The sequence below is a fragment of the Struthio camelus genome, chromosome 7 (genome assembly GCF_040807025.1).
Source record: "Struthio camelus isolate bStrCam1 chromosome 7, bStrCam1.hap1, whole genome shotgun sequence".
Classification (NCBI taxonomy): Eukaryota; Metazoa; Chordata; class Aves; order Struthioniformes; family Struthionidae; genus Struthio; species Struthio camelus.
The window spans coordinates 2,245,192-2,273,140 of NC_090948.1; the positions used below are offsets into that span (position 1 = coordinate 2,245,192).

At 40.2% G+C, this 27,949-nt stretch overlaps 1 protein-coding gene across 6 annotated transcripts in view; it reads right to left on the minus strand.

The window, feature by feature from the left end:
- Positions 1 to 27,529, minus strand: part of MGMT (O-6-methylguanine-DNA methyltransferase) — a 186,743-nt gene extending 159,214 nt beyond the window's left edge. For 2 of the 6 annotated variants that reach the window (XM_068951412.1, XM_068951416.1), the window contains exons 1-2: positions 26,708 to 27,276; positions 15,088 to 15,131 (exon numbers count right to left, since the gene is read on the minus strand). In XM_068951412.1, coding sequence (XP_068807513.1) covers positions 15,088 to 15,131; positions 26,708 to 26,849 — 186 coding nt within the window. In that variant the 5' untranslated portion in view covers positions 26,850 to 27,276. Of the gene's footprint in view, positions 1 to 15,087; positions 15,132 to 17,671; positions 17,761 to 26,707; positions 27,277 to 27,453 lie in introns of those variants that run through there. The other 4 variants (XM_068951415.1, XM_068951417.1, XM_068951411.1 and 1 more) reach the window with 4 other exon arrangements.
- Positions 27,530 to 27,949: the final 420 nt, after the last annotated feature.

Here is a 27,949-nt window from a genome sequence, read left to right on the forward strand (position 1 = left end):
AGAAAAAAATAACAGAAAAAAATCATAAACATATTACAACTTCTTCTTTTAAGGCAGGGAGGCAAGGCAAACTGATTTATACAAGACTGAATTATGTTGCCCAATATGAGCAGAAGTATCCAATTCGATATTTAAATAGTGCATGATTTGCCTATCTCATGCTTGCTTGGCACCTTAGCTGTGCTAAAAAATAATCTTCACCTAAGATAGTCAAGTATTCACTTTTAAAGTAGCATCAATTGTTTACTCCCCCACAAAAAAAACCAAACACATTTCTCAAACATCAGAGACAGTTTTTCCACAAAGCAAGAAGGACAGTCGTCGTACAGCACTGAGCACAAAATGTCTATTTTTAAACCGTTATGCCTTGGCAAGCATCAGTTTAACACTTGCCATGCCACCAGGCTTTCCGTAGTCCACCGAAGTTCGGTTAATTCAGGCACCATTCATGAAATCCGCAAACTGTTGGAACAGGTCACAAGGTTGCTCCAACTCCATAATGAGTCAGCTTGGATGGCACTGCAATTTTTCCAGCTACATATAATACTTTCAGCAGTTTTATTTGGAAGTGATAGAATACAAAATACCACCGTGTTCTGTTTTGTAAGGCAAAATCTGCTGTTGCACATCACCCACTGCTGTAGCAGGTAATTTCTAATGGGCCTAAGTATGCCTAGATCAGTTAAAAACGTAGAGGACAATGCCTAGCTATTATATGAAGTAGTTCAGTGAATTAATATACTAGATAACACTTTTCCCTGAGTTGCTGAAGACCCAAGGGCCAAGTAACACCACTGAAGATTTCCAAAAACATTGAATCTTCTGTCCATTAAAGGAAGAAGAGTTAATCACATGTAGCTCTTCATGGTTATCACATTTACATGCTATTTACTTAAAATCTGTCCTGCACTGCAATGGACTCTGATGTTGTTTTACCTCATTTCCCAGTCCTGAAATGCTGCTCACTACACTGAGCTGGGGGGCAATCACACAGCTACCCATGCTTTGCCTGTTTAATTCTGAGAACTTTCAAGAATGATACCATAAAATTTGACAGGTCAGCATCACTTCATGCAAAAACACTCAACGACAAGAGAGAGGACACAACTGAAGTATACTCCCTAAAAACGTTAGCCCTCTCCAGCAGAGCTACTACATCATGTAGCAGGGCTTAACCCGCCGTGGAGCCCAGAAAGCTGGCAGACATCGATCGTCCTGTGCATCGGGAAGGGGACAATTATCCCGGGGAACAGAACTACTTGGCATACTAGCCGGACACTGCTACTGAATCATGCTGCACCACACAGATGCTTGCTTCCCAATTAAGCATCTTATTACACCATTTGTTACTTTGAAAACATCCTTGTGAAAGTCTATAAATGGAAAAGAAACTAAGTTCAAAAGATTCAACATACTTTTTATTATATTTTCTAAAAATAGTGGAATTTTAGTCACCAAAATAGTAAGAATTCTTTGTGTAGGTACAGCCTGTTTTCACTACAGGTCATTACAGGCATTAAAACTCACAACAGATATCACTACCTGTCAGGAACAGATAGTCTGGAAAACACTAGCGCGTGCATTGGAGTTCTCAAAGTCAAACAGCCTAGTTAGTACCAGGATTTAAAAAAAAAAAAAAAAGTGTTATGAAGTGAGGTATTATCTGTGAGTGAATAAACAATCAGCGTGAAGAGAGCAAAAACTATCAGGCAGACAATCTGGCTCACCAGGGAAGCTGTCTTTAGGTTACAAAGCAAGTTTGGGAAGAAAAATTTATGCATGCCTTCAGTTACAGACATCCAGAAAACAGCTTAAATTTACTTTTTACTTAGACAAGTTATCTGTACAGTGTGCTCTGTTTAAACAATTACAGGTTCCTAGTGGTTTATTTAGTTTGACTGTAATCCATATCAGCTTTTCACTAAATAACTGAACGTTTGCTGATGTTATTAAGAAACTCTGTTTCAACCGACTTTTCCTTGGTCCTTCTCCTTGCTCAAGTAGAGGACACATGAGGATTTTTTTCCCTTTTTTTTTTTTGGAGCAGCACCTCATTGTAGAAGTCTTAGTAAAAAAGCAACATAAAAGTTTACATATTTGGAAAAATAGAAAAATAGTATACATTCTTCACTTTTATTTGTGTGACAGCCCTAAACCAGATGCACTGAACCTGCTACTGCATAGCCTATGAATATAACAACTTAGTTATAGGAGGGCAGCTTTTTCATGCTAAAAATATACAGGATACAGCAAGCAACAGAAAACTATGAATAACCCCATGAGTTAACAACAACTTAACATAAGCTTTTTCATAGACATTGTTTATAGATGAAAATCTTGTTTCCTTAAATGAACACTCAGTCTCGTAATTTTCAGTCTCGTTTGGCATTAGACAGCAGTATTTAGAAGCTTTGTTTTTATACAAGAATAAAACTGTGCACGATACCAAGATGTCCACACACATATGCAATCAGATTGGGAGCTTCTGACATGAAAGTCACTGCACAGATACTACAATGTGCTATCTTTTGTCCATATATTAAAGTGTCTTTTCACTATGTACTTAAGCAGTACTTAGGCGTGTCATAGAAAATACAGGTATCAAGATACAGTACTACAGATAATGCTATTTTAAAATGAAACAGACTTTTTAATTAAGATTCAATACATCATTACAGTTTTTAGTTACAAACACATATCAGGTTAAACTCCACCAGCTGAAATTACCTAATACTCAGACTATTTACTGCAAAGAGAAATTTACTCCTGCCCACATCCTTCTAAAGATACAATTTGCCTAACACTATTTTCCCCACAGTGCCCTTGTTAAAGCTGTGAAAAGCAGAAATGAATAGCCCCTTAAAGCAAAGATATAATAAATCTAAATAAACTGCCCTCTGTCTTTATTCTGGCCTCAGGTTTATGTAAATTAATCATGTGAGGAATTCTGATGAGGTTCTGCATGAACTCCACTTTCACTCTCCCTTCCCACTATAATACCAACAAAGCTACTGTGTCAGTCTCCTACATAATTTTGAAGTTTACTATGTAGAAAAAATAGCATTTTTACAGAAGAATCTTCCACTGTGAGTCTCTGGAGTCTTGCTACACAAATAACAATATAGATACAGTATATGTAAGCTTGTATCTCATTACACTGCTAAATGCTATATATAAAATTGGAACGCTGCTGTTAGCCAACAGAATTAAGTCCTTTTTGTCATTAATAACAGATGAGTATCAAAAGGTTTTCATAGTGGAAGATTTATCGGTGAGAATATTAGGATGATTTATGAGTTAATGTTCTGTATAGAGGAGCCTCATTTTCCAGGCATGCTCCCATGACTTTGAAAAAGCATGTGCCTCAGTGGCGCTGCACTCCTCCAAAGGGCTACGGCTCTCTAAATTACCTTATCAACTCCAAGGAACACTACTAGAAAACAGAGCTGTACTGCTGAAATTACTAACCTACAGTTCAGAAGCTAAGAATTCAAAACAGTGAGTTTTATCTCCTAAACTAGGCGTCATGAACCCAAAAGCTAGTATTAGGTTGACAATTTGCACATAGTCTTCACCTTTTAACTTTGCATAGTAGTTCAGTTTAACACTTGCTGCAGCCAAGCTTTTCAGTACCAAAATGTACTTCTCATTTGATTAAAAACAGATCTTATTTAAATTTACATTAATATAATTGTAATGAGATGTCTTTCATATTCCAGTAAACAATTCAAAATTATTTTCCACTTCACACTGTTCCTTAAAATGAAATGTTCTGCTTTTTATTTACAATCTGAGATCTAAGAATCCTATTTGCTCATCTGCAGTGAAGAATGGACACATAAAAAAAAAAATCGCATAGAAAAAATCTCTAGGATCAACAGGGTTCAAAAAAATCTTTGCCAAAGTTTCCATACGTCCCAAGCTCTCCCAAGAGGTTTGTATTTTCCAGAAGAGAAGTCAAGGCAGCAAACCTCATGGAATTTCCCGCGCTGCAGCAAGCATTATGCCCTACTGTAACTGAATTGAAGGGGAGAAAAAGAATGCAAAATATCTTCATGAACATCACTTTCCAACTTTCCTGTATTCTTTTCTTAAAGGTCCCCTAGTGTGTGTCAATCTTAAAACCCTAAAGACCACAGATTTGCACAGCAAAATCCAATTGTATTCTCGCACCATGCATATAAGGCGGCCAACTCGGTATGTGCGATAGCAAAACTTGTTCTGAAGTTCTGTCCAAAGGCTACTGCCAAAGAAGCCCTTTGCTTTTTGACATCTCTCCTCTTCAGTATAATTGAACACAGGATTTTCTCATTAGGATGGAGCTGGAGCAATCTCTGATAGATCTCCCTCTACAGCTTCCTCTACTTACCTCACTCTACTTTAACATGAAGATCTGTTAGTCTACCACGTCACGACCAAAATATTAACTTCTTATGACAGCCTCTGCCACCACCTACACCTGACTAAAAATATTTTGATTAGACTACAGCATATGGCAGAACTTCAAAGGAAAGCTCAAAATGATTTTTTTTTCATGCAAGTATTTCTTTGAGAATCAATGCAAAAATAACGTACTCCTCACAACTGCTAAATCTAAAGTAATGTGTCTTCATACACCCTACACTTTTTTAAATTAAAGAGTCCAAACAGATTAGTCAGTGAGATGTCAAAGCTGTCTCTAAGAAATAAATGGGTCTTTTAATCATTTTGGGTTAACAAACTTAACTGTTCAGCCAAACTACCTGCTAATGTAAATATAGCCATTGGGGTGAAGTTACATGAAAATTCTTGTTACCTATTACATGTAACGTTCCTCAAACCCAGAATGGTAATTCTTCTAAACTAGCTACCGGTGCACTGTTGGTGATTGACTATGCACATTCAAAAAATTCAGAATAATCTGACCCTTCCACACCATGAAAATTACTACTACTAAACAAAAAACCCACACATCCAGATGTCATACCTGGGTTTTCCGTGCAATCTTGATCCTATGCTGGGCGAGCAAATAACCGTACTACACTGGTTCCACAAATTAAAAAAATTGTCCTTATCTGTCACCCCAAAGGATCCTGAATAGCACTATACACATCAATAGCACAAATCACAGGGAGTCTTAGCTGCAAAAGCTGAATTTCTGGACATGTTTGTTCAAAAAGACCTAGACAGTTTAAGGGCAGTTTCACTTCAACAGCACTGATGCTACACCACCTCACTCACTCAAGATGTGATGAAGTACTGACTTGTTCATTTACTTTCTCTTCTCCATAAAAATATCCTAAAGACATATCACTTGAATTTTCTAACTTCTCTGCCTACCATATGAATTAAAATTCTCAGACACCTGTGATGTCATGCAGTATTAGTGATTTGCCAAAAAGCAATACCCATAATTTGCTGCTTCTTCATTCTAATTACAAGAAGGAAGTACCACTCTTGGACTCTTTAAAAAAGTCTCTTTTGTGGAAGTACTGTGGCATTCTCAGATTTGCTTTCTGTTTATTCTAATTTTGAATTAAAATTAATTCAATGAAAGCTTGAAATACTGGGTTTCAGTTTAAGAAGAATACTTCTCAGGTATCTGCATAGTTTGGCAATTTGCTACATCTTTTTCATTCTGTTGCTACAGTAGATCTTCCTGATTCAGTAAGTTTACATCCTTCTCGTAACAAAATTCTTATTAAATCACATCAAATGTATTTGTCAAGGCAAAAAGGATCAGTGACTGTCACAAGAAATTAGAAGTTAGGAAGTGTCTGTCTCCATCATTATAATCTCCACTGCAGTAAGGTCACAAGTACAGATGAGAGTTGACTGTTCACAAATACCTCTTATTTTCTTGAACACAAAGGTCTGTGTATCAGTCTCTGCAAACATGTTTCCGGGTACATGAAGCAGAAGGTGACTGGGCACAGTCAGCATAGACCTACCAAGGGACCACCATGCCTGACCAAGTCGACTGCATCCTGTGCTAAAATGACTGAGGAGAGAGTGCTGGGTGCCATTTACCTGGGCTTTGGTAAGGCTTTCAAGGCCGTCTCCTACAATACTCTTGCATCCATGTTAGGACGTCATGGTCTGGCTGAGTGGACAACCAGCTGGGTGGTCCAACCCTGAGCACCGTGGTGACTGCATCGCGCTGTGCCTGGAGGTAGTAGCAAGTGGAGTGCCAAGGGCCATCCAGCTGGCTGGGCTGGGCAACCACCTCGCCAGTGACCTGGAGGCAGCGGCATGCACTCCTGTCACGTCTGTGGAGGATAGAAATGCTGTTGATACGCTCAAGGGCTAGACTGCCATGCAGACAAGTTTGAGCATGCACCCAGTCCCTGGCCAAAGGTTGGAGAGCCACTCTGGTCTCCAGCTACGTCCGTCTGTCCTGTCTCATGCAAGTGAACACAGGTTTGCTACCCTTTCAGTATTCCAGCTTCCATGGGAGGTAGCTCACGGTATCTCACTGTGGGCCTCTACGCGTTACCACAATATAACTACAGAAAAGGACAAACAGCTTCTCATATTACCTGCCACGGCTGAATATGACAGTTGTAAATTAACTGTAGTTTCATGCCACTTTTTACGAATTGAGATTCATGCCTTAATATGAGGTAATATGTAAGCTCATTTACTCAGCATACTTTTTACAGATGGGTAAAATAAAACAAAAGATCAATCGAGGTAAAAAAGACTCATTATTGCAGTGACTGTAGTCTCAGTAAGATCAAAAAAGTCTACTAAACAATAGTTTACACAAATTCATTGTCTCCTATTCATATTCTAAAAGGCAACTTTGAAGGAAATACTTTCAAAGAGGACAGTTTCTACTTTGATTATGTTTATTCTCAATTAAAGTCAAGTAAATGCTCAGAACAGCCAGAACACTACCAAAAAACCCACATCAATACACTAGAGATTTACAATATATATATTTAAAATATTCAGCAATGATACTTAATGCTCTTGTTCTTAAGTTGCAATACAGCAGTTTTAAAAGTTTTCCTTTCATGCTATGAAACAGAAGTCCTTTACACACTGCATAAGATAGTTGCAAAATAATTTTCAAACTGGACATAAACCACCTCTTCTTCCTCTACACATTTCACAATAACTATATGTACTATGCGTATTTCTTTTTCCTAAAAAAAAAAAAAAAAAGCATCTAAAGCAAACTCTTAGCTTGCTAGAATAGAGCACAATATGTCAGGTCCATATATGTTGTCCTTGCTGCAACAGTAATAAACACTTTCGCAGCTGCTGAAGAACAGGGCTGTAATCCACATAAGGCTTTTAAACAAAAGTTGCACTGAAATATATTGCATTCTTAAGTGACACGCACATTTCTCTTGTGCCATATGAAATGCTGCCAGACTGGCCTTTTCCTGGGGTAAAGCAGATCCCAACCCTTTCGTAGCAGAGCTTCTTGTTAGAAACTTGCTCTACACTTTGCTGGCAAACAATGATTAGTAGGGCTTGGATAGCTTTAGCAGCTAATGCTTTTGATCCTGTCATACACAAGTCAAAAAATGGCTGCTTCCTCAAAACAGTTCATTAAGCTTGTCACATCCCATAATGAGACCTTGCAATGGTGATCTTACCAGGCCAGCTTACTGCATGCTTGGGCAGGGCACCGTTGCTAAGCACTCTTACCTGCACACCCTGCTCTCTGCTGAAATACTCCAGAAGGGGCAGCTGTCACCAGTTTCTCCAGTGATGGAGGAACAGGAGGCTGAGGAAGTCTCGGCTCATCGCATTAGGTGGAAGCGAAGGCCTTTTGGGTAAGGGGATGACCCACAAGAACAACAGGAAGATCCAGGGGCTGTAACAAGGCAGGGTCCGGGCTCTTTAAAGCACCAAGTGGAAAGAGGAAAGGCCAGAAAATGAGGAGAGAACATGCCTGTTCTGCCACTTCATATCCTCCTCATCCAGACAGCCTGAGCAGGGGTGCAGGGAGCTGCAAGAGCCAGCGCTGCCCTCTCACCCAGTGCATGGAGCCATTTCCCCTCTTCCCCACTCAGGTACTTGCGAAGGACAAGGCATTAAAAGGCACGGGCACCAGGGAAGCCAAACCAGCACTCCACTTCTCACCTGCTCTCAACGCCAGTCTCTAGCCAGGGGGTCCTGGCACAGAGGAGGATGGTGAAGGTAGCCTTCCTAAGGGCTCTGTCACTCTCCTCAGTGACCACAAAATCCATTTGGCTTCATCTATCATGCCTTCAGAAATATTAGATCATTCATCTCCTGGATTCCTGTATAAAATTGTATTTTCAACCTCTGGCTGGCTGAAGATAGAATTGTATTTGTGCCAATCAGCGTGCAATTACTTTTCTTTTTCTTTTTTTTTAAGCAGAATTAAAGCATTTGGTTCTCATATTAATTACAACACACAGTAGCCTGAATTTTCTCCAATATTTTACTAACATCCACAATAGTTCTCTAAGTAAATCCAACCCTGGTTAAGCCAAGCCTGTAATGTAACTTCAGAGGGTGTGAAAACAAAAACTGTATTCTTATTTCTTGGTTATTGAAAGTTTGGAAATGAAATGTCAGACTACACAAACCCAGTTTTAGTTTGGGTTGATAAAACATGTTTTTTTTTTTTTACCTTTCAAGGAACTAATCCCATAAAAGGATGCAAGAGTACTAAGTTAAAGAATTAAATTGCATATGTTTTAAATATCTACAAATACACATAAGCACCGTAGGCCACTAAAAATCATTGCCCATCTTCACTTATTAAAGGGACTAATAAGTGCTGGCAAGGGCATATAATGTGGCCTTCTTCCACATAAGCCACTGACAAAAAAAGATACATGTTCACATACACGGAGAAAGCAGCACTTGTTTCCTATAGCATTTTAAAAAGTATTCAACAACAGCTAACACATCATTCTTTATTAAAGAATCAAAGACAACAAAAGCAAGTTTCTGTTGTTCCATAGTATTATACTACTAATCCTCTTTGGATGACAATCAAAAGACCCCAAAATGCCAAGCTATAAAAGTGCATTTCCAAGCAGTAGTAGCCTCTAGCTCTTTGGCAAAGACCTCAGTCAGTCGTTTTGGCAGACAAGGAGTTATCCGGGTCTGTCAAATGGCAAGCTTCCAGTGTACTTATCAAGGCTACCTCAGATTTATTTTTCTTTATTTTACTTAAAGGATGATATTTTAATTGCAGTAAAACGCATTATTTTCATTCAGAATAGACATGCAGGTTATTACTACCGTATTCCAGACTGCATTAAGAAAGTACACATTTCTACTTAAACTACTGTTTGCATGTCAAGCTTTGATTCAGGACACAAATATCAGCAGATATTTTTGTTTTAAACACAAGACCTTAGTGGACTGTTTAGACAGGAATTCAGCTCTACTTTATTTCCTGTAAGCACCTTTAAAGACTTTTTCTAAGCCTCTCCAAAACCCAGGTAAATAAGCATTGTGTATTTCCCTCAGCTCTTGCTTACAGAGGAAACTCTTAAAAAAAAAAAAAGTTATGAGCTTTTTTTTAATGCAGCTGCCACTGCTGTGATCACATAGCAGTTTAAAATGCATATATATTTTAGAATACTTATGCCATCATTTCCTATCACTAGCATGAAGCGATGATAAGTATTTTGAAAAAAAAAAAAAGAAAGTCACACAACTTCTATGTAGCATAGGAGCAAAATGCCATTAGTGAGTGAGGTGTTAAGCTATGCAAACTAGTGGTTAAGAATATCAAATTTGTCCAGCAATTCTGATTTCTATTTTGTATAAAATTTTGCAAAATTAGGTATAACTGACCTAAATATCTCCTAGCAGATAACCAACAGAGAAAGATTTTTGATTTTTTTTTTAAATGGTTGATGGTAGAGAAGGAAAAGTACTGAAGGACAGCTACAATGTATGCACTTCTGCCCTGAATGAGATCAGCAACGAAACATGACACGTACTTGAAATAAATGTTCGGCAATGGTTTCAGACTGCGCTGCCAAATCCTCTGTCCTTTGGAACGTGGATGTGAAGCTGGTAAAGAGAAGTGCCATTCTACAGCCCCCATATGGATTTTGGTAGTTACACTATCTGAAAATGTTAACCGGTTATGGGCATGATCTACTCCAAGGTTGCAAGACTGGGTCGTGACATGCCTAGAAAGTGATGATGCCACTGCAGAAACTTGCTTTTAACATCACCTTGGCGCTCAGACGAAATGAAAGTGAAACAGCCTGACTTAAGTGTAGAGGCACCTAATTACTTTAGGATATGCCATTTGAAACAGCAGGTTGCCTGAGATAACACAATGAACCGGAGCAGAGCGGGACAATAAATGGAGTGCCATTAACAGGAGAAACAGATACAGAACTAGGGGCAGATATTTCTATAATAACCAAACTATACCAGCCACAAAACAAATTGCAAAGACAAAAGTCATCACTGGGTACATTCTGTGCTGTTAACAAGTTATCTGTAAATCCCACCAGCAACCACCCTTTGAACCAAATTAGTTTGCTACATTTACCATGAGATGTGAAAGTGCTATGGTTCTTACTCTACTGATGACCTACAAAAAGATTAAGCTCTCGTATTTTTAAATTGGAAATCATATGTCTGAAGATTCCATGAAAAAGACACTATTCTTACGTGTGAGACACTGAAGGATTTAAGTCAACCACTGACACCTATATTCTATATCAGAGTGCCTCTTCTCTGCAGCATTCCATACAGGCAGTAATTCCAGTTCTCAGTTCTTTACAATGTGGGTATAGCCATAGGTTGTGGACCTGGACAGGGTAATGTTGTCTTTAAAACCATTTTCCCCCCAAAAGAGAAGTATGTCATTTTATAAGTGAGCAAACTCACTAATGTCTAGTGGTAACTTGTGGAGAAAATGCTAGTCTGAACAAGGTAACAAGTGTTACTTGGACTGTAAAGTGTTACTTTACAGTCTTAGAATGAATACAGCAGCATCTACCAACTCATCTAAATCATTTCATAACTCTTAGATTCTATATTTGAAAAGTGTTAAGTATTAATTGCCGACCAGAAGCACAGAAAAAAGTCTCCATGCTTCAAGACTACAGCACTGGTTCCTAATCTCTTCTCCCAGCCCATGCATGATAATAAATATTAAATAATGCACTGCAAGTAATTTTATACTTTGTTCTCTTGGTCTCCACTCTAACTTCTTTTAAGGTCCTATGGTCATAAAACATCAAAAAGTCTCCTAACACATACTGCCCACGAGCAGAATTTGCTTCCCACGGGAACCAAACTACCACTGACCTGCTGCCTCCCAACTTACGTTTGAGGAACTCCCAAGATGTAAACCAGAAATAAGGACTTCATATCTTTATTACTCCTATAGAACGTTTCCTCAACACTACCTAATGCATTAGCAAAAACATATCAGCTGACTGAAGAAGCCATAGCCAAACACATTCAAACTAATACTCCTGAGACACATTTGAAACGGGAGACCACTCTACTCCACAACCACTGTTTCTATCCGCTGTGAGACTACACAGGCAGAGGTCTTCCCTCTGGCACTCCCTGCAATAAGAAGCCAGTGTAAATGTGCAATAGGCTAAGCCATGACGGAGCTTCCCCTCACCTCCCCATGAAAGGTCTGGCTGTGAGATTCCAGTTTTGAACCAGAATTCCAGAATTCTGAGTCAGTCTTGTCCCATTAAAGCTTCAATGTGCAATCATATGGAATAAAATATCACAATGTAATTAAAGATCTCATTCCTAAACTATGAAAGGAACAAACATCATTAATGAATCAAAGAGGAAGAATGCGTTCTCTAAAAATGAGAGGGTCCTCACAATATCTTGTTGTTACTAGTTTGAGTTTAAAAATGTCTCACACCAAGGTGATGTCATGATGTAGTTGTTTGGATTCCTGCCCCCGTAAGTGTTCATCAATTAAAAAAAAGAAAAAGATATTAGCTGTAATTACCACCAAAATGTTTGCTGTATAAGTGGTATAAATACTTTACAAAGGAAGTTACACTTTGAGACACTAAGGAAACATAAAACTTAACTGCTAAAATTGCTGTCTAATGTATATGCACATGCATACATATAACAAGCAAGATATTTAAGTGCACCACTGTCACAGGGCTCAGTTGTGTACGTAAATATAGGGTAACTACTCTAATACAAGGAAAAGATAAACGTTTAATCATATGAGACTTGTATCAGGTTCAGGGGAACTGAAAATGGACTAAATGAAAAAATTAGCAGAAGAATGACTTTAATACTGGGTAACATTTCAAATTTTTATCACCTAAATCCACAAAATTCTTGATCTGCTCCTTCTTGCGTTCTCTGCAGAGCTGAAGTCAGGACCAGCTAAATAAAAGATAATGCAACTAGGCATAACACAATAAAAGATAATACCTTCACAATGCATTATTGCTGCCAATTATAAGAATCACTTCAACTTAATTTCAAAAGCACAATCACCCTCAACTGTAACAGTCTCTTTTTTAAATTTCAAACAGTATTACATTAAGGCAATAACTCACCTTCCAGCTATAATACCAGTCTCCCTTATTGCAAAAATACATTTCATAAATACTTCTCATCGACAAGTCAGGCTAATTCAGGTTAATTTTATTGTATTTTGGTGCTATCTCACATTTGTGTGCAATTACCTTTATCATTTTATTGCCATGCCAGAAAGTAATCAGAACAATTATTTGAAAAAGGAGGTGTATAAATTCTAAATCACACTTGCTGGCATTTTTGATAAAATAGCAGCTTTATCTCAGAAAGTGGCAGGGACATCGGATAAATCATGCACCAGTCAAGTGTAGCTGACCCCCAAGTGCATTGCACAATATCAGGAGCGCTTCAAAAGAAACTTTCCTACATAATCCATCATTCTTTATAATACCAAAATAGCTATACCTGAAGAGTAGGAGCTAGAGAATAATAACAAAATAAATCTAAGCAAAAGGAACAAAACCATTAATAGTCCTCCTTTTTAAGCTAAAAAGGAGGACAGTCAGGAACCTGAACTGAGTTCAAAAAAAATTCAATGAAATCCATAAAGTGAGTAGAAATATTAAACATAAATGAAACAGTGAACTGTGTATTAAAAATCCACTAAAAATACAAATTCATGTACAGAAAAGTAATAATAAATAAATGCAAAAGGCAGACATACAAGGTGCCAAAAAACAGCAGGTATGAAAATACAAGGTTCTGTCATACTAAGTATGAACTTCCCTATTGTTATTAACCTTACTCAGTTTAATTCAGGACAGCATGGACAAGTGTTTCACTGTACTGAGAACTGGAAGTGAAATATTACAGTTAGTAAAAGAATCTTTGTGGCTACTAAGCTTGAATGTAATAACCAGAGGAAGTCCAGAGAGGAATAAGTTAAACATTTGCATGCAAAGGCGTACATTTAGAATTAAATAGAAAAATTGCCATATTGTCAGAAAAACAACAAGAAAAAAAAGAATGCCTCCTACAAACAGACAACTACATTTCCTAACGTATTCTCACTTATGCACATAGCTATGCCCATATTTCAGCCTCTTCCAACTGGTCACTGCCACACGGCTGCAGAATCAGGCTCAAGTGAAAGACAAATATGGTTATTTTGGGAAGTGCCAAGGTCTGGCTGCTTCCAGAAACCTTTTTTTTCCAGCAATCTACGTAAAAACTGTTCAGCACATTACATTAGCAATAACTGGTTTCTGCAAAAATCATATGCCAGGTATACATATTTTCTGTCACACCAATTATGTGGTTGTACTAATCATAGTAAAACTGCAAGCTAATGATACACTATAAATATCCCTATTCTAAAGGAATAACATGAGCTACAGTATACACCTTTATTATGCATCCAGAATGGGAAAATAGTAGCAGACAGGCACAGAGCATTAGCTGTGCCTGCACACACTTTCAAGCAGCCCTTGCTCCTCATGTTAGATAGGACTGGGAGAGTTAACATGTTTTAGCTTAAACATTCTGCCTTCCCACATATCAAAAGAGCAAAGCTCCCCTAACAGCTAATGCTGCACCTTTCAACTAGAAGTGAGAGTGGGAGAAATGAAAAGGTTAGATAATAAATTATTAGTTTCATGTCGCTTGCCAGCTATATCATATCTAGCTTTGAATGAAACTGAGCTAGTGATTCCTTCAAAAACGCATAGTTGTTCAGAAGATAATCAAATATTTCTCTGCAATTATCCCTGGTACTTGCTACAAGATGTTTTCAACTAAAAAGCACACAAATACAAACAAAGGATAGTTTAAAAGAAAAAAGTAAAAAAACCCCACTATTTCCCTGAATTTCTCCCTCAATCATTTCATTAAAGAAAAAAAATTATTTTTGGAGGCAAAATCTTTCACAGAAAGGTGTAAGAGATTGAGCATGTCAAAATACTACTTCTAAGCAACATTATGTTATGCAAAGCAGATTAAAAAAATATAAGAGATGATGCTATTAAGAAATTTTTAGTGGTGGTAAGAGTTGCAGCAAAAATAGATATGCAAGTTTGATTGCACTAGAAATATCATGTTCCTAGAGAAACATTACTAATCATGTCACAAAAAAAGAGTTATTCTACAGAAAAAATGTATTACTCATCTTCAACAGACAACTCCATGTGAAGAACATGGTATTTGACTAAAAATTAGTTGGTGCCTGTCTTTCAGTAAGGAAAATTCTCCTAAATTTCTTGATAAATAGGCATGTTTCTTGTTTTCCTCTCAACATTTATTTTCACACACTTATACCCCTCACTGAAGCATCAAGTCTCACAATTAAACGTGTTTATTTTTCAATAAATGAGGTTTTTATTAGGAAATGGAAATAAACAGCTAACTTAAAACTGAAAATGTAGCACTGTCCTATTAGTTTATGCTCTATGGAAGATAGATATGTGATGGGGAAAGGTCCACTGATGCCTGTTACCAACCATGACAGAGCTGCAGAGATTTACAACGCAGCATCAATCTTGTCAACCGCAATCTTAATACTGACTGCTGGACACTGGGGAAAAAAACAAACTATGTTATGTGAACCCTTTTGTAATGCTAGACTTCTAATGTATACCTAAACACAAGGATATTTTGCTAGAAACTTACTTTTGGAACAAACCTTGATGCCATGGTAGATGGTAGATCTTTTCCTGCAAGGGGAAAAAAAAGAATTCTCAGTTACAATGAGATTTAATTTGAATTCCATAGGAAGAACAACACGTCAATATCATCATTTCTCTTATAACAAACTGTATAGCAAATGTTTTAAAACGGGCTCTAAGTTTCAGCATATGCAATAGCAAAAGCGAGTATATGTTTGGTTCTTTTTTTTGCAAGCAAACAGGAATTACTATTTCAAGCAATAGATGACCTAATGAATGAGTCAGAATTAACAGATGACATATTGAAGACTTTTCATCACAAGCACTGTAAAACTCTGATCCATGGAACAGGAATGCCCTTAAGATATACTATTAATGTAAGGAATATTGTACAGGCAGTCATGCATTTCTGAATTAATAAAATAAATAGCCTTTTGTGTTTTAGATAAAAAACACATTTGTCTAGGAATAGATAAATTTTAAGGAAAGAAAGGACATGACTTTCACAGAAGTTATATTCTTGATTCAAATGTAAAATAATAAGGACCTACGTTAACTAAGTATTAGAATTCCAGCCCTATACAATATCCAATATCATTATTTACGCATCATAAGCAAAAAATCAAATAGGGTCCACTTTGCTTTCCCTCCTGAAATAAAGCAGGATTGCTAGGTCTTTGGCATTTAGTTATTGCCAACCCAGAGCTTTGGCTTTAAAGGCGTAATGCAACGCTCAGCTTTTCACATTTCTTTCCACGGGCGAAAGCTAGAACATTTGCCTCAAATAGCTGAAAAGATTCATCCAAAAGATCTCCTTTCAAAGCTCAGGCCAAAGTATCAAAAAAACTTCAGAGTGTATAAATCCACTGCCAACACTGCATAACAGCAATTTCTAGCCGTCTGTGGCTTTCTGCTCTCCTGTGCTGCCACCCCCAAAGCACAGGTAAATCAAGCAGGGAAAACAGTCCAGCAAATAGCAGCACCCCGGGAACTGCCAGTTGCTGCATTGCTGTTCTGGGGAATTACCAGTCCTTTCCCTGCTTTGCTGACCAAGATTGGCAGGCTAAGCCTTTACCAAATACCTCCTCTGATTCCAGCTCCTAACTACTCAAGAACTCAATTTAACTAAAAAAAATGAAGTGCAATTTGGGGTTATTCGTCTGCAGATAAAACTCTGGACATATTCTTCCTAAAAATTAAGTAAAAAGGGACGTTTGGGTGTATCAGCCCAAACGCTCTCATCCGAACAGGTAAGAATCTCCCAGAGGTTCCCGCTGTATCATCCCCACACCATGTCACCGGGAAGGTACCCTGACAGAGCATCCCAGTCGCACCCGCTCTTCCAGGCAAGGCAAAAACCAGCCACCACCAAAATTCACCTAACGAAGCGATAGCTGAACCCACGCTGCAGTCCCGCCGCCCGCTGCTCTCAGCCACCCCGCTGCTGCCGGAGCGGGAGCTACAGCATGCTCTTCTCTATCTCCAAATACTACCCTACTCGCAAGCACTTTGCACTGGTCTGCTCGGAAAACTCCAGCTTCACAACACATCTTCCAAAGATGTGTGGTTCGCCATCCCTTAGCAATGCTTCTTGATCTATGCCTCCCAAATATAATGTCTCAAGGGCATCTTTTGAATACTTACTTAGGCTACTCTTTGCATGCAAGTGTTATAGTTGGCGTGTGTGCATGTGTGTATATATGTATATATTCACACACATAGGCACATGTAAAAATAGAAATCCTGTCATTTAAGAAAAAAAATGACACAAGCATTCAGCTTCCTCTGGAATACCCGCATCTCTCGGAACCTGAAGATGATTCAAATTTGGACATATTGGCATGAAGGACAGGTAACTACACGCTTTTGCTTCACTTAGACCCTAATGTTAAATAATTAACATTTAACAGTTACTTAAGCATTACACACTTTTTATACTAGCCTCCTGCATAGATGTATAATTCAGAGCAGTCCAGAAGTCAAAAGCCATTCATCTGACATAAGGGAAATGAAGGCTGAAGCCTCAAATTACAAATCACAGCGAGAAATGACAGAGGGAAAGATAACAAGGGAAGGGAAAGGCTACAGTAGTAGAGACAGATCCTCTTCACCTCAATGCATTGTGTGGTCCCTCAATTTTTCCCTATATGCATTAAATATTTATTTATTTTTTAAATATAGATGCTTATTTTTTCGTTCTTTCAGAGTCACCTGCAAGTAAGATGAACATTTCCCAAGGAATAAATATTCTAACACTGTACATGCCAGAAAAGCAGGAAGAACTCGGGGATAACCCAAAAGCTAAGAACGGATCTCTACAGTTCTCTGAAAATAGCTTGAGCTCATAGCTTTTCTTCCTCACCAAGCAACTGGGAAGGACAGCTGAGAACAAGCTCCTGTATATTGCAAAGCGCTTTCTACATCAGTCATAGAAACATTTTACACAGAAAATTATTTTTGTAAAATAGCTGCAAGGTAAACAATCCAGTATAGCATAGTGTGAAGAAAATTAAAATGTCAGAGACGGCATCAGAATAAAGTAATCAGTAACTGAGAAGCAAAGATGTCAAATATAAGCTTTCTCTCACCATAAATCATTCCACGCAACACTTGGGAGTCAAAAGTATCCTTCAGTTAAACTAACTCCTGAATGATATGTTATTACGTATATTGAAACCTGAAAGAGTAATGGACAAAAAGGTTTTGTCAAGTGACTATAGAAATCTGGAAATGAGGAATCAAAGACTCATATATTTTCCTTGACCACTTGGTTGAATGAGGACAGAAATGTTTAGTAAGTCATACAGCCTGAAAAGCTTTTTTACTTCCCAAGCCTTACTTCATTGGGACTGAATGAAGTCTCAGCCTGCTATATCAAAAAACTGAAACAGACCTCAACTGTAAAAAAGCTACAGCTCTGCCTTCAGAAATAAGAGTTAAATTATAGCATCAAGTTGATGAAAACACACCATGAAGGATGGTAAAGTGGGTCAAAATCAGGACCGTCTTCACTTCCACAGTCTGGGAAGCTTTGAAACAAAGTTTTAGGATATTTTCATGAGGATACCATTTGTTATACTTCATTCTTCTGGAATTTATTAGATAGCATACCTAAGATTATCTTTCGGCTACAGAAACTATCATGCCTTTTTCTGAAATACAGCGGAGTTTTCCTACTTCTGCAAAACATCCAGACCTAAGCATGTATCAGCTCCTATAGAAGGTTCCTCTTCAGATAAATTGTCAAATAATTACTCTTACTAGCCTAGCAAATGTGTTGTCCAAGTATACAATGTCTGGTGGAGAAAACTGAACCCAACTTTCACAGAAAGAGGGGATTAGGCTGCAAAGAAACAGGGATTCCAGCTTTAAGGAAAAGGATTCTTATACAAGGACTGGCTACCAGACATGACATCCCAGGGCGCATGGCAGCCATCCGTTCCAAGCCGATGACCCAGCAAGATCCACTGGAGGAAACCTCTAGAAGCTAGAGGTAACTACTGAAGGAAGACCAGGATTTTGGGGAGGTGCGTGGCAGAGAAGGACACATTAATCAGGAACAGGTTAAACAGTGCATAGGAAGGGCCTGTGATTGATTACTTTTCTTGACCTCCTCCTGCCCCAGGTTGAGCTGCTCAACCATCTGCTAGTCCACAGTAGCAATGACTTTCTTCTGCTGTTGACAGGTAACGTGGGCAAACAAAGCCAGTAACACAACAGCTCATGGGGACTACAGAAAGACTCGCAGCTACCTGAGAAAACGACATGTGACCAATGCTGAATGTCAGAAAGCTAGGAGAGTCAAAAATATCACTCCTAAATGTGTCTCAACCTTGCAAAGAGGCAGCCTTGTTAAGAAGCCAATATATGCACTAACTCCTCCTTTCCAAGTTTAGTTCAGAGCTTCCCCTAAGGCTGATTTTGAACATAAAAACTCAACACCTCTTTCTTCAATTGCATAGAAACTACTACTATTCATATTCAATCATGATACTTCACTCTGAACCAAGCAGCCAGAAATCCTGAGACATCAGGATAATCAGACCAGTTTGAGAAAGCGGCACCTTATTGTCATCAACCACTTCACCAAGATGGAAAAACTCCCCCTGCATTTGCTGAGTAGTGAAGTGATCAACTGAATTGTAAAGGTGAAAACCGGTAATTTTGCAAAGCCAAATAAAGATAGCCAATCTCTGGCTAGTTTGGAACTCCATGGCTAGAAGGACTGCTGAAGCCTATTTCCCATTGGGTTCTTGCCTCATACCTGAGCTGCAGTATCCCACCTTGTCCTTCAGGTCTCCTTGAACTTTCAGTCAAGATAGGACCAGTTTTCCAGAACTTCTCTGTTCACACAAAGGGGCCTGTGATGGGACAGGAGCTTTGCTACTGAGCAGCCAGGCAGCACGCTGCTTCTCAGCCACCCAAAAGATATGCAAATGGCTTCAGGTGCTGAATACAGCCTCCTGCGTATTAACAGAAGATATGGTGCATGAAGCTAATAAACTGTAGACCTGTGCCCTGGGAGCACCCTAAACCTTGAAATACATTAACAGAACAGAAATTTAAAGAAAAGTCAGAGTTTAAGATGCTGAGGAAAGTCAATAATCAAGAGTTGCAGTCTGAGCAGGTAAGCTAATTTTAATATTGCTGAGAATATACATCTGCTTTAAAGCTACCACAGTATAAAGTGGTCTGTTTACCTAGGCAGCATGACTCTATGAGGAGTAGGTATGAAGCTGTACTGCCCAGCTGTTTTCTTCTTGAGGTTCCCCTCAAAGCAGCAAAACTGTTACTCCTGGATCTCTCCGCACACAAGGAAGCGTCCAAAACGCACCCATTCTGGCATGACAGAAATACGCATCCTTCTTCAAGCCTAGTGAGATCTGCAGGGTTTTCAAACCCAACCTCCTCATTTACCACCAGGAAGCCACTTCATTACTCTACACATAAGTAGGTATAACTTTGCCCAGCTTGTGAATATGGCACAACCTTGTCATCTCCTCATATGGCCATGAGGAAAAAAAAGCCACGAAAAGCCATACAAAAACTGGGGCAACTTTTGTTGATAATCTACAAGAAAAATTCTTGGATTTTAAGATGCTTTGTTTACTGTCACACAACTGCAGCCTGAAAAGTACGTGTACTGGTAGCACTATGATAAAAACCGTTAGAGTCAAAAGTATTTCTCTCAGTTATCAACTTATAAATACTAAGAGATTCTCCTGGAAAGAAGTCCTCAGGATCCACAGACCTTAACACTCTCCAGTTTGGGCAGCAGAATTTTAAAAAAGGCTATTATATCAAGTCACTATATGAATAAAATTCCATATGAAAACGTTTAAAGTACATTAGATTTTTGGTCAAGATGAAAGACTGAAAAAAAAAATAAAAATCAAGCAATCTATTCTAATTGGGTTCCCATGGTAACTGTACAATTGGGTTTTTCAGTATAACATCCCAAAGGCCCAATGCACACTTGTAAAATATACTTCAAACAGCCTGAATTGTTTTTACATTACAGCACTCCCAGGAAGATCAATTACTATACATCCCCACCCTAACTATTAGTGGCAGGAGATGTTAACACTATTGGCCATATTAACATAAGTCATGTAAAAAACACCACATATCACCATCATTATATAAAACTAATTACACACTTCAGATTCATCAAACATGTTCTGAGTAACAAACCAATACCAGTCTTGTCACAAGATCATGTTTACTGAATGTAAGAAATCAACCCCAAATATACGCCAAACCATTCTGCTTCTTATATTGATTTCAAGGATAAACAGAATCAATCATTAATAATTACATTATAAGATGACCCACAGGGTTAATCATATTCTTGGAAACTCTCACGCTGGAATCAAGCATAGCGGCATAAAAAGACATAACTGAAAAGCATTCAGATCGATGTCTTATGTATTAACGATAATATAAAACAAAGTGTCTTCACTAACACGCAACCCTACTGTAACTGGTGAAAACAGAACAGACTCCTACTATTCCATTTAAAAATCACAAGCATTTCTTTAAAAAATATCTTACTTTCAGAGAACTTAGCCCTGCTGGTCTTCGATTTCAGTCTTTGGAAGCTCAATGCTGGAGGCAGGCCCACTTCATCCTTTCAAACAGTCAACCACTTGCCTAAACCTCGAAGCTAAGAGGAGTTAACCTATTCCCACAGGAAGTAGGATTCAAAAATCAGTATTTTCAATACTTTCAGGAAAAAAGATTGTGGCTAACTTGCAAAATATCAGTTTCATTTCTGAATCAACCAGCCACAAGCCTTTGCATAACAGAACATGAAGACCCGAGTCACCTTACCTCAAGCATGCATTTCACATGCTGAAGTAAGGTCAGCAAAGTATCAGAGGTCTTAATGTCAACAGGAGATTGTGCAAGGGATTTCCCTTTTCCCTCCACCCTTCCTACCGCATTATATGTGAACATACTAAACTTAAACGGAGCAAGATGGAGAGAGAAATATTGTTTGTAAATTGTTTTGCCAGGATACTGCTCACAATCTAAAAAAGGACCATCAACAAAGCCAGCCCACCGCTGTCAAGACAAGTTTGTGCGTCGCATGTATACTGGATGTTGCGCATTCCGTCCCGTGATTTTATAAAGTTAAACAGAAAATGTAAGAAATCGTTGAGAGCGCTTAAAGTATACAGTGTTTATTAAAAAGTCTTAATTAACAGGCAATCTGCATATTTGAATATACTAACAACTGAAGATAATTATTTTATTGCTTGCATTGTACTGACTGATTTAAAGCAGTCAGATAATTTAAATACTGGAATGATAATTATGCAGCAGCAACCTTTACAAGACAGCATTAATACTTGCAGTCTACTAATAAAAGAGTTACCTGGAGGGAGTTAAGTTTGTGCATGTTGCATGTAGACGGCATGATTCAGAAAATAAAGCAGATCTGACTTCAAAGTTAGCTCTGCTGCTAATACACACTACTTCAAAAATACCAATTTCATTAATCTGATCATAGTGGACTAAAAAGTGACATTTGAAAAATACATAAAACTCAGGAACAGACCCACCAAGTAAGACCAAAAGCCCTTCTCCTCAGCGTCAACAGCAGATAGCTACGGAAGACTATAAAAACAAGGCAAGCATTTAGTGATACTTGTATACTGTCATGCCCCAAAACATGCCATTCAGGAGCTTCCTGAAGTCAGAAGAGAGATCTCTGAGTGTAAAAAAGAACAGTTAAAGGGCTCAGTGTTTGTCCAGTTAGTTTCCTTACCCAAACTCAGGATCCACAGCCTCCTGTTCCCAGATCCACAGCTTAATTATACACCATGTAGTGAACAAAATGTTTTGAACCTGACACTTGCTACTTCTCTGGATGCCATTAGTTCTTACTTTTAATGAGACAGAATTATTCTTTATTCACCTTCCCACAGCTACTCAAGATTAAAGCCCTCTCTGTCACAGAATTGTGATATTCCACTTGGAAAGTGGAGAAGTCAGAATATTCCTATCAATGAACTTCCCTATTTCTCCTTGTAATTAACCTTAAGTGTGACTAATTCAGATGTAGGTATTTTTATCACCTTCAGTACCTCTATTGTCTTAGACAGTTTCAGCAGCAGGTCCAAAATTTACAAGTGATTTGGGAAGGTACTTGAAATGATTTATACTATTTACTTTAGCATAAGAATAAGAATAAATTATGCAGTTAATTTTTACTTTAGAGAAGGAAGCAGGAAGAGGGAAAATAGAGGTGGTCCTTTGAAACTATTCACTGTTTTAGTGCCTCAGAGGCATTTCTCGATTTAAATACTGATATACTTACTGGTTAAACTGGTCAAATTTGAAAGTTCTTCTAAGTATTAACACGCACTTAAACAAAACGTTACGCATTTAGTTACATGCTTAAGTGCTGCACAGATTCACAGACACAGTATTCCATCATGCTCGCTCACTCCAAAGCCATCTCTTCAAAGGGTCTTTTCGAACCAGGCACAAGCACCAGCTCTCAGTAAGGCTACGCCAAAATTAAATGTAAATTTTTGTATACTCTATTAAAAGTATAGGATGACTTATTTATACATATTGCATAAATCCTCATTTTAATAGAAAGCATCTTCTAACCTATCTTACTACTCCAACACACCCAAACACTACACTTGAAATAGACAGCACAGACTCCTGATCTAGGTGCAACAGCGGCTAATCCTAAAAGTTAAATTAGTTAGTTACTGTAGATATTAAAGCAAAATAGCATATGCTCCTGACAGGCATCAGGACAGGGTTCTTTTACACTGCTTTCTGATATAAAATAGTAAATAAGAAAACGCAACTTGAAAAATGATAGCATAAAGTACCAAAATGGTGATTATTGCTAATGAAAAAATTTCACAATTACTTAATATCCATAAAATTCCAAAGCCACACAAACTTTATTGATATTCAGTTACATTTAACTTCCTTTTTAGACAGGAGTCTGGAATACACAATTAGATCATAATTTCAGAAGTTCTAAAACTGCATTTTGTATTTCTGGAAAATACATGACTACAGGCTTAATCTATCTACGTAGTTCAGCTGTTCTTCCGCCTCTACATAGAACTTAATGCTGGGCTAAGTCTTCTGGGAGAGAACAGAATTTAAGGCAGCATTTATTTTCCCGTGTCAGGAAGGTTTTGCTTATTATACCTTTGTTCAAGTTCTCAGGCCTTCTGCTACTTTGCCAGCACAAATTTGTAGAAAACCAGCCTTCGCATATATCAGCAGGGGTAAGATATCTGAGAACTGGATGTCTGCATTTAGGACACCAAACCAGGCCTTTTTTTTTTTTTTTTTAATTATGGCACTAATAAAAAAAAGTTATAAAGTTTGCAGGAACAGCTAAGACACATTGCTGAAGCCTGTCACTTTCTAAAAGATTTCAGACCTCCTAAAATTAAAACTCCGTCCTACATTTTCCCATTAGTTACATTCTCTTCACCAGTCCAGCTATCTTATGAACACTCAGTAAACTAGAGAATTGCACAATCCGTCAATAAAGTAAGCGTATTTTGAACTACTGTCCATATGACTCAATTTGTCAGTAAAAACTGCCACCAGCGCTGCGCTTGCAGAAAAATGTCCATAAATGCATTATTGCAACTGGCAGATCGATGTCCATAATAAAAACAAATAGATTTAACAAGTGCTTGCTTTTACGAGTTATGCTATTGGTGGAATGTGTATTCAGCTTCACCCTTCAACTTCTGGGAATGGGCAACAGAGACCAGGTTAGGTACTTTGCTGACTTCACTAGTGTTACAAACAGGAAATTATTCTAACACAGGAAATCTTTAAAAGTGTTAGACTGAATACTAATGCATTCAGGATGTATTTAAAAGTTTCATACATTCAGAATTTAGCAAATCGTTTTGTAAAATGAAAAATTTAACAGCTATGACAAAAACCAAAAATTTGTTTTACCCCTCCCCAACAAATTTAATTTAGGTCAACTGCATCCCAGGCAGAACGGCTCACTAGTCTTGAGGTTGACGTTAAAAAACTAACAAAAACACCCTCAGGCAAACCAGGACCTACAATTTTGTCCCTAGGAAGCCAACAGTTCAGCTCCTATCGTACCAATACAGCTGAGAATGACCATCCCTCTTGAAATCAAATCTCAGTCAACACACGAGCACAGATATCGGAGCCTGACAGGGTACTGTAGCTGGCATACCAAGGTTCAATTCATAAACATCACAGCTCTGGTTCTTCCAGAATCTTAATTACATGCTATCACAGGAACAAATACTACAAAAACTATCATCCACTTATTTGATATGCTCTCTCTCTTGGATTTTTTACATTACTATATTTCTTGTTAGTTTCCCCTGTCAACTACGTCAGTTCAAAAAGAATTTCTCTTTGGCACAGCCTTTCCTTCTTATCCATGCTTCCATAACAAACTTAATACTTTTTCTGCACAAGTCCTTAAATTAGCCATTCAAGTAAACCCCGATAACCTTCCCAAAGGGCATGAGCTTCTCCTTCAGGCTACTATCCCTTTAGTGATGCCATTAACTGATTCTCTACATACGTTAAGCATTAAACAGTGGTGACAAGTTAATTACAGAGTTATCAAGAGATAAAGTAGTCACGGTAACACAAGTTGCAATATAACTACAACAGTTTCCTATGGAGCTTCTGTTCAGTTGCTGGTGTAATTGGTGTAATTAACTTGTCATGGATCAGAATGCAGATAGGAATTGCTAAAGCCACCTTGAAAGCTCACATGGCTACATCTTTTTTCCTCTTGAGCGTGAGGCTTTTGGTAGAAGTGTCAAAATGTGATACATTTCTGTTTAAAAACAAAACAAACAAAATATTACTCCCTGTTAGTAAAATTATGTAGAAACTGCTCATAGAATGTTGACAAGAAAACAAACAACTGGGCAAATTTCAGAGTATGGTCTAGGTTTCTAAGACAGAAGCGTCCTGCAGTATAAGGGTAGTTAAGGGCACTTTGCCCCAGGAGAATATAAGCTTTACAGACAAACATCATAACAGTCACATACTGGGAGACCTAATTAAAAGATTAATCAAGTTTGGCCAAGTTGCGCCATATTCACTTTGCGGGTAGAGTTAATAAAACCCCTTTGGATCCTGAAGTGCAGAGCGAGAGGCAGAGGTGGCTGTAAAGGCACATCAGCTCTGCTCGCTCGTTACCGTTCCCTCTGGCGGCAGCACAGGAACCCCTCCAAAGGGACGCTTGGGCTGGCAGAAGAGACCTCCACCTTCCCAAGCCTCCCTGGGATGCGCATGTCACAATTAGCTCCGAGCGAGCTGCAGGAACGCCTTCCACCTGGCACAGGGGCTTTTCAACGCAGGAAGGTGCTGGTGGGAGGCTCCCTATCATGGCTCCACTTAAGCTGTGTTTCCATGCAAGCAAGGGAAGACCAAAGGCCATCAAGGCAGTTCAGAGAGGGACAGCACCTACACAGCCAGTCTTGGTCCTGGGTGCACTGGGAAGACAGACAGGGCTTAAAGGCCAAAACCTTCATCAGCTTCACAGAGGGTACGCTGTCATCGGAAGAGAACACTCCCAAGGATAACCCTTCTGATTTCTCATCTGCCACGTGTGTGTGCCGGGGCAGAGGGGAGGGCCACAAATCTGGACGCAAGAGCTATGCTGTGACAGTCACTTCTACGCTAAATGTTATTTCTAATTTTATAAAATGCAAGGTTTTAACACGTGAAACAGTGTAGAGGCTGCACCTTACCATTTATGAAGAGCTCAACTTCACAAAAAATAAGATGCAACTCAGTAATAGGTTTATCTGGCAGTGAGAGACAGAAACTGTGCTTTAAGTTTAGTTGTTTGCAGTTGCAACGTTGCACCCTTTTACCACCAGCTGCAAAGCCTGGCTTTTAGATCTACAGCAAGACAAAATCCTTACGCTCATCAGTTTCACGTTGTTTTCAGCGCAGGTTCAGTGATCTGTGGAGAGCCTAAACACCTTTCCAAGCGGGCCACGACCGGAGCGCCTCCCAACGCTGCCGCACGACCACGACACCCAGCACAGGGAAAGGGCACCGAGAAGGCGGTCGGCGCAGGGCAGCGAGGAACGGCACCTGCGGCAACTCACCACTCGCCTGGACGGGGCACAACCTGCGGCGGCACCTTTTGTCCCTCTGCAGGAGCCGATTACTGACCGTCCCTCCACCTGGGCCAGCCGGCAAGCTTCGAGCACAGATCCTTCCGGCACCGGAAAGCGCTCGGCCGGCCATCCGCCGCGGCAGTCAGGACCTCGTGTCAGACACGCGGCTTCTCCTCCCCGGGTCGCGCCGGGGGCCACGAAGGGCAACGCCGGGGGGGACAAACCTCCCGCTCGCTTAGCGCGTGGGTAGAAGAGAGAGCGAGACCTCAGGGAAGGTATGAGGGGAAAACAGTGCGATGGCGGCCGGTCTGCCCTAGGGTGCAGGGGACACAGAGGAAGACTCCCGGGGGAGGAAGACCCAGCACACCTACGCCCTTGCTGGGGGACCGTGAGCTGCGCCTGGGCCCTACAAACGCTTCCAGGAAGAGCCCCGGGCCTGCAGATTGAGGCCGAGCCGGGGAGGACACGGACGCCCGCAGCGAAGGGGCCCGGACACGGCAGGCGGGGGACGGTGGAGGCCGCGGGCGCAGCCCGGGCTGCCCCCAGGCCCGGCGGCGGGCGGCTCCTCCTTCCCGCGCCGCCGCCGCCATGAGGCAGAGCTGGGGGGCCGTGAGGCGGCTGCCCGGCAGCCCGCGGGCCCTGGGGGACGCCCGCGCCCCGCCGCAGGCAGCGCCGCCGGCCCCGAGCCGCCAGCCCCGAGCCCTCCCGCGGGGCCCCCGGCGCCGCCCGCGCACCTGCCCGCCAGGAGGAGGAGGAGGAGGAAGACGGAGCCGAGCGGCGCGGCGCGGCGCAGCGCGGGGCGGGGGCTGTTCCTGTCAGGCCGGGGCGGGGCGGGAAGCGGCAGGGAGGCGGCGGCGGAGCGGAGCCCTGCGCTGGGGCCGGGCCGGGCTGTGCGGGCAGCCGCGGCGCTGCCCCCCTCCCTCCCCCCCCCGCGTTAGCCCTGAGGAGAAAAGGCGCGAACTGCGCCGCGCTCGCCTCTGTGGAGAAACCCGCCACGTTCCCCCCCCCCCCCCCACGAATCGCAGGAGCGTTTTCCTGCGTGGGGGAATCCGTGCCCCTGCGAGCACGCAGAAAGACGGCTGTCTGCCAGCGGGTACCGCAAGACAGCAGCCTGCAGGCGAGGGCGGCGGCTGGGGCGGCAGGACCCCAGCGGCCATTACGCGGCCGGGGCCTGGTGCTGCTCGCGCGCCCCCGCTGCCAGGCGGCGAAACGCGGGTGATTCCTGCCAAA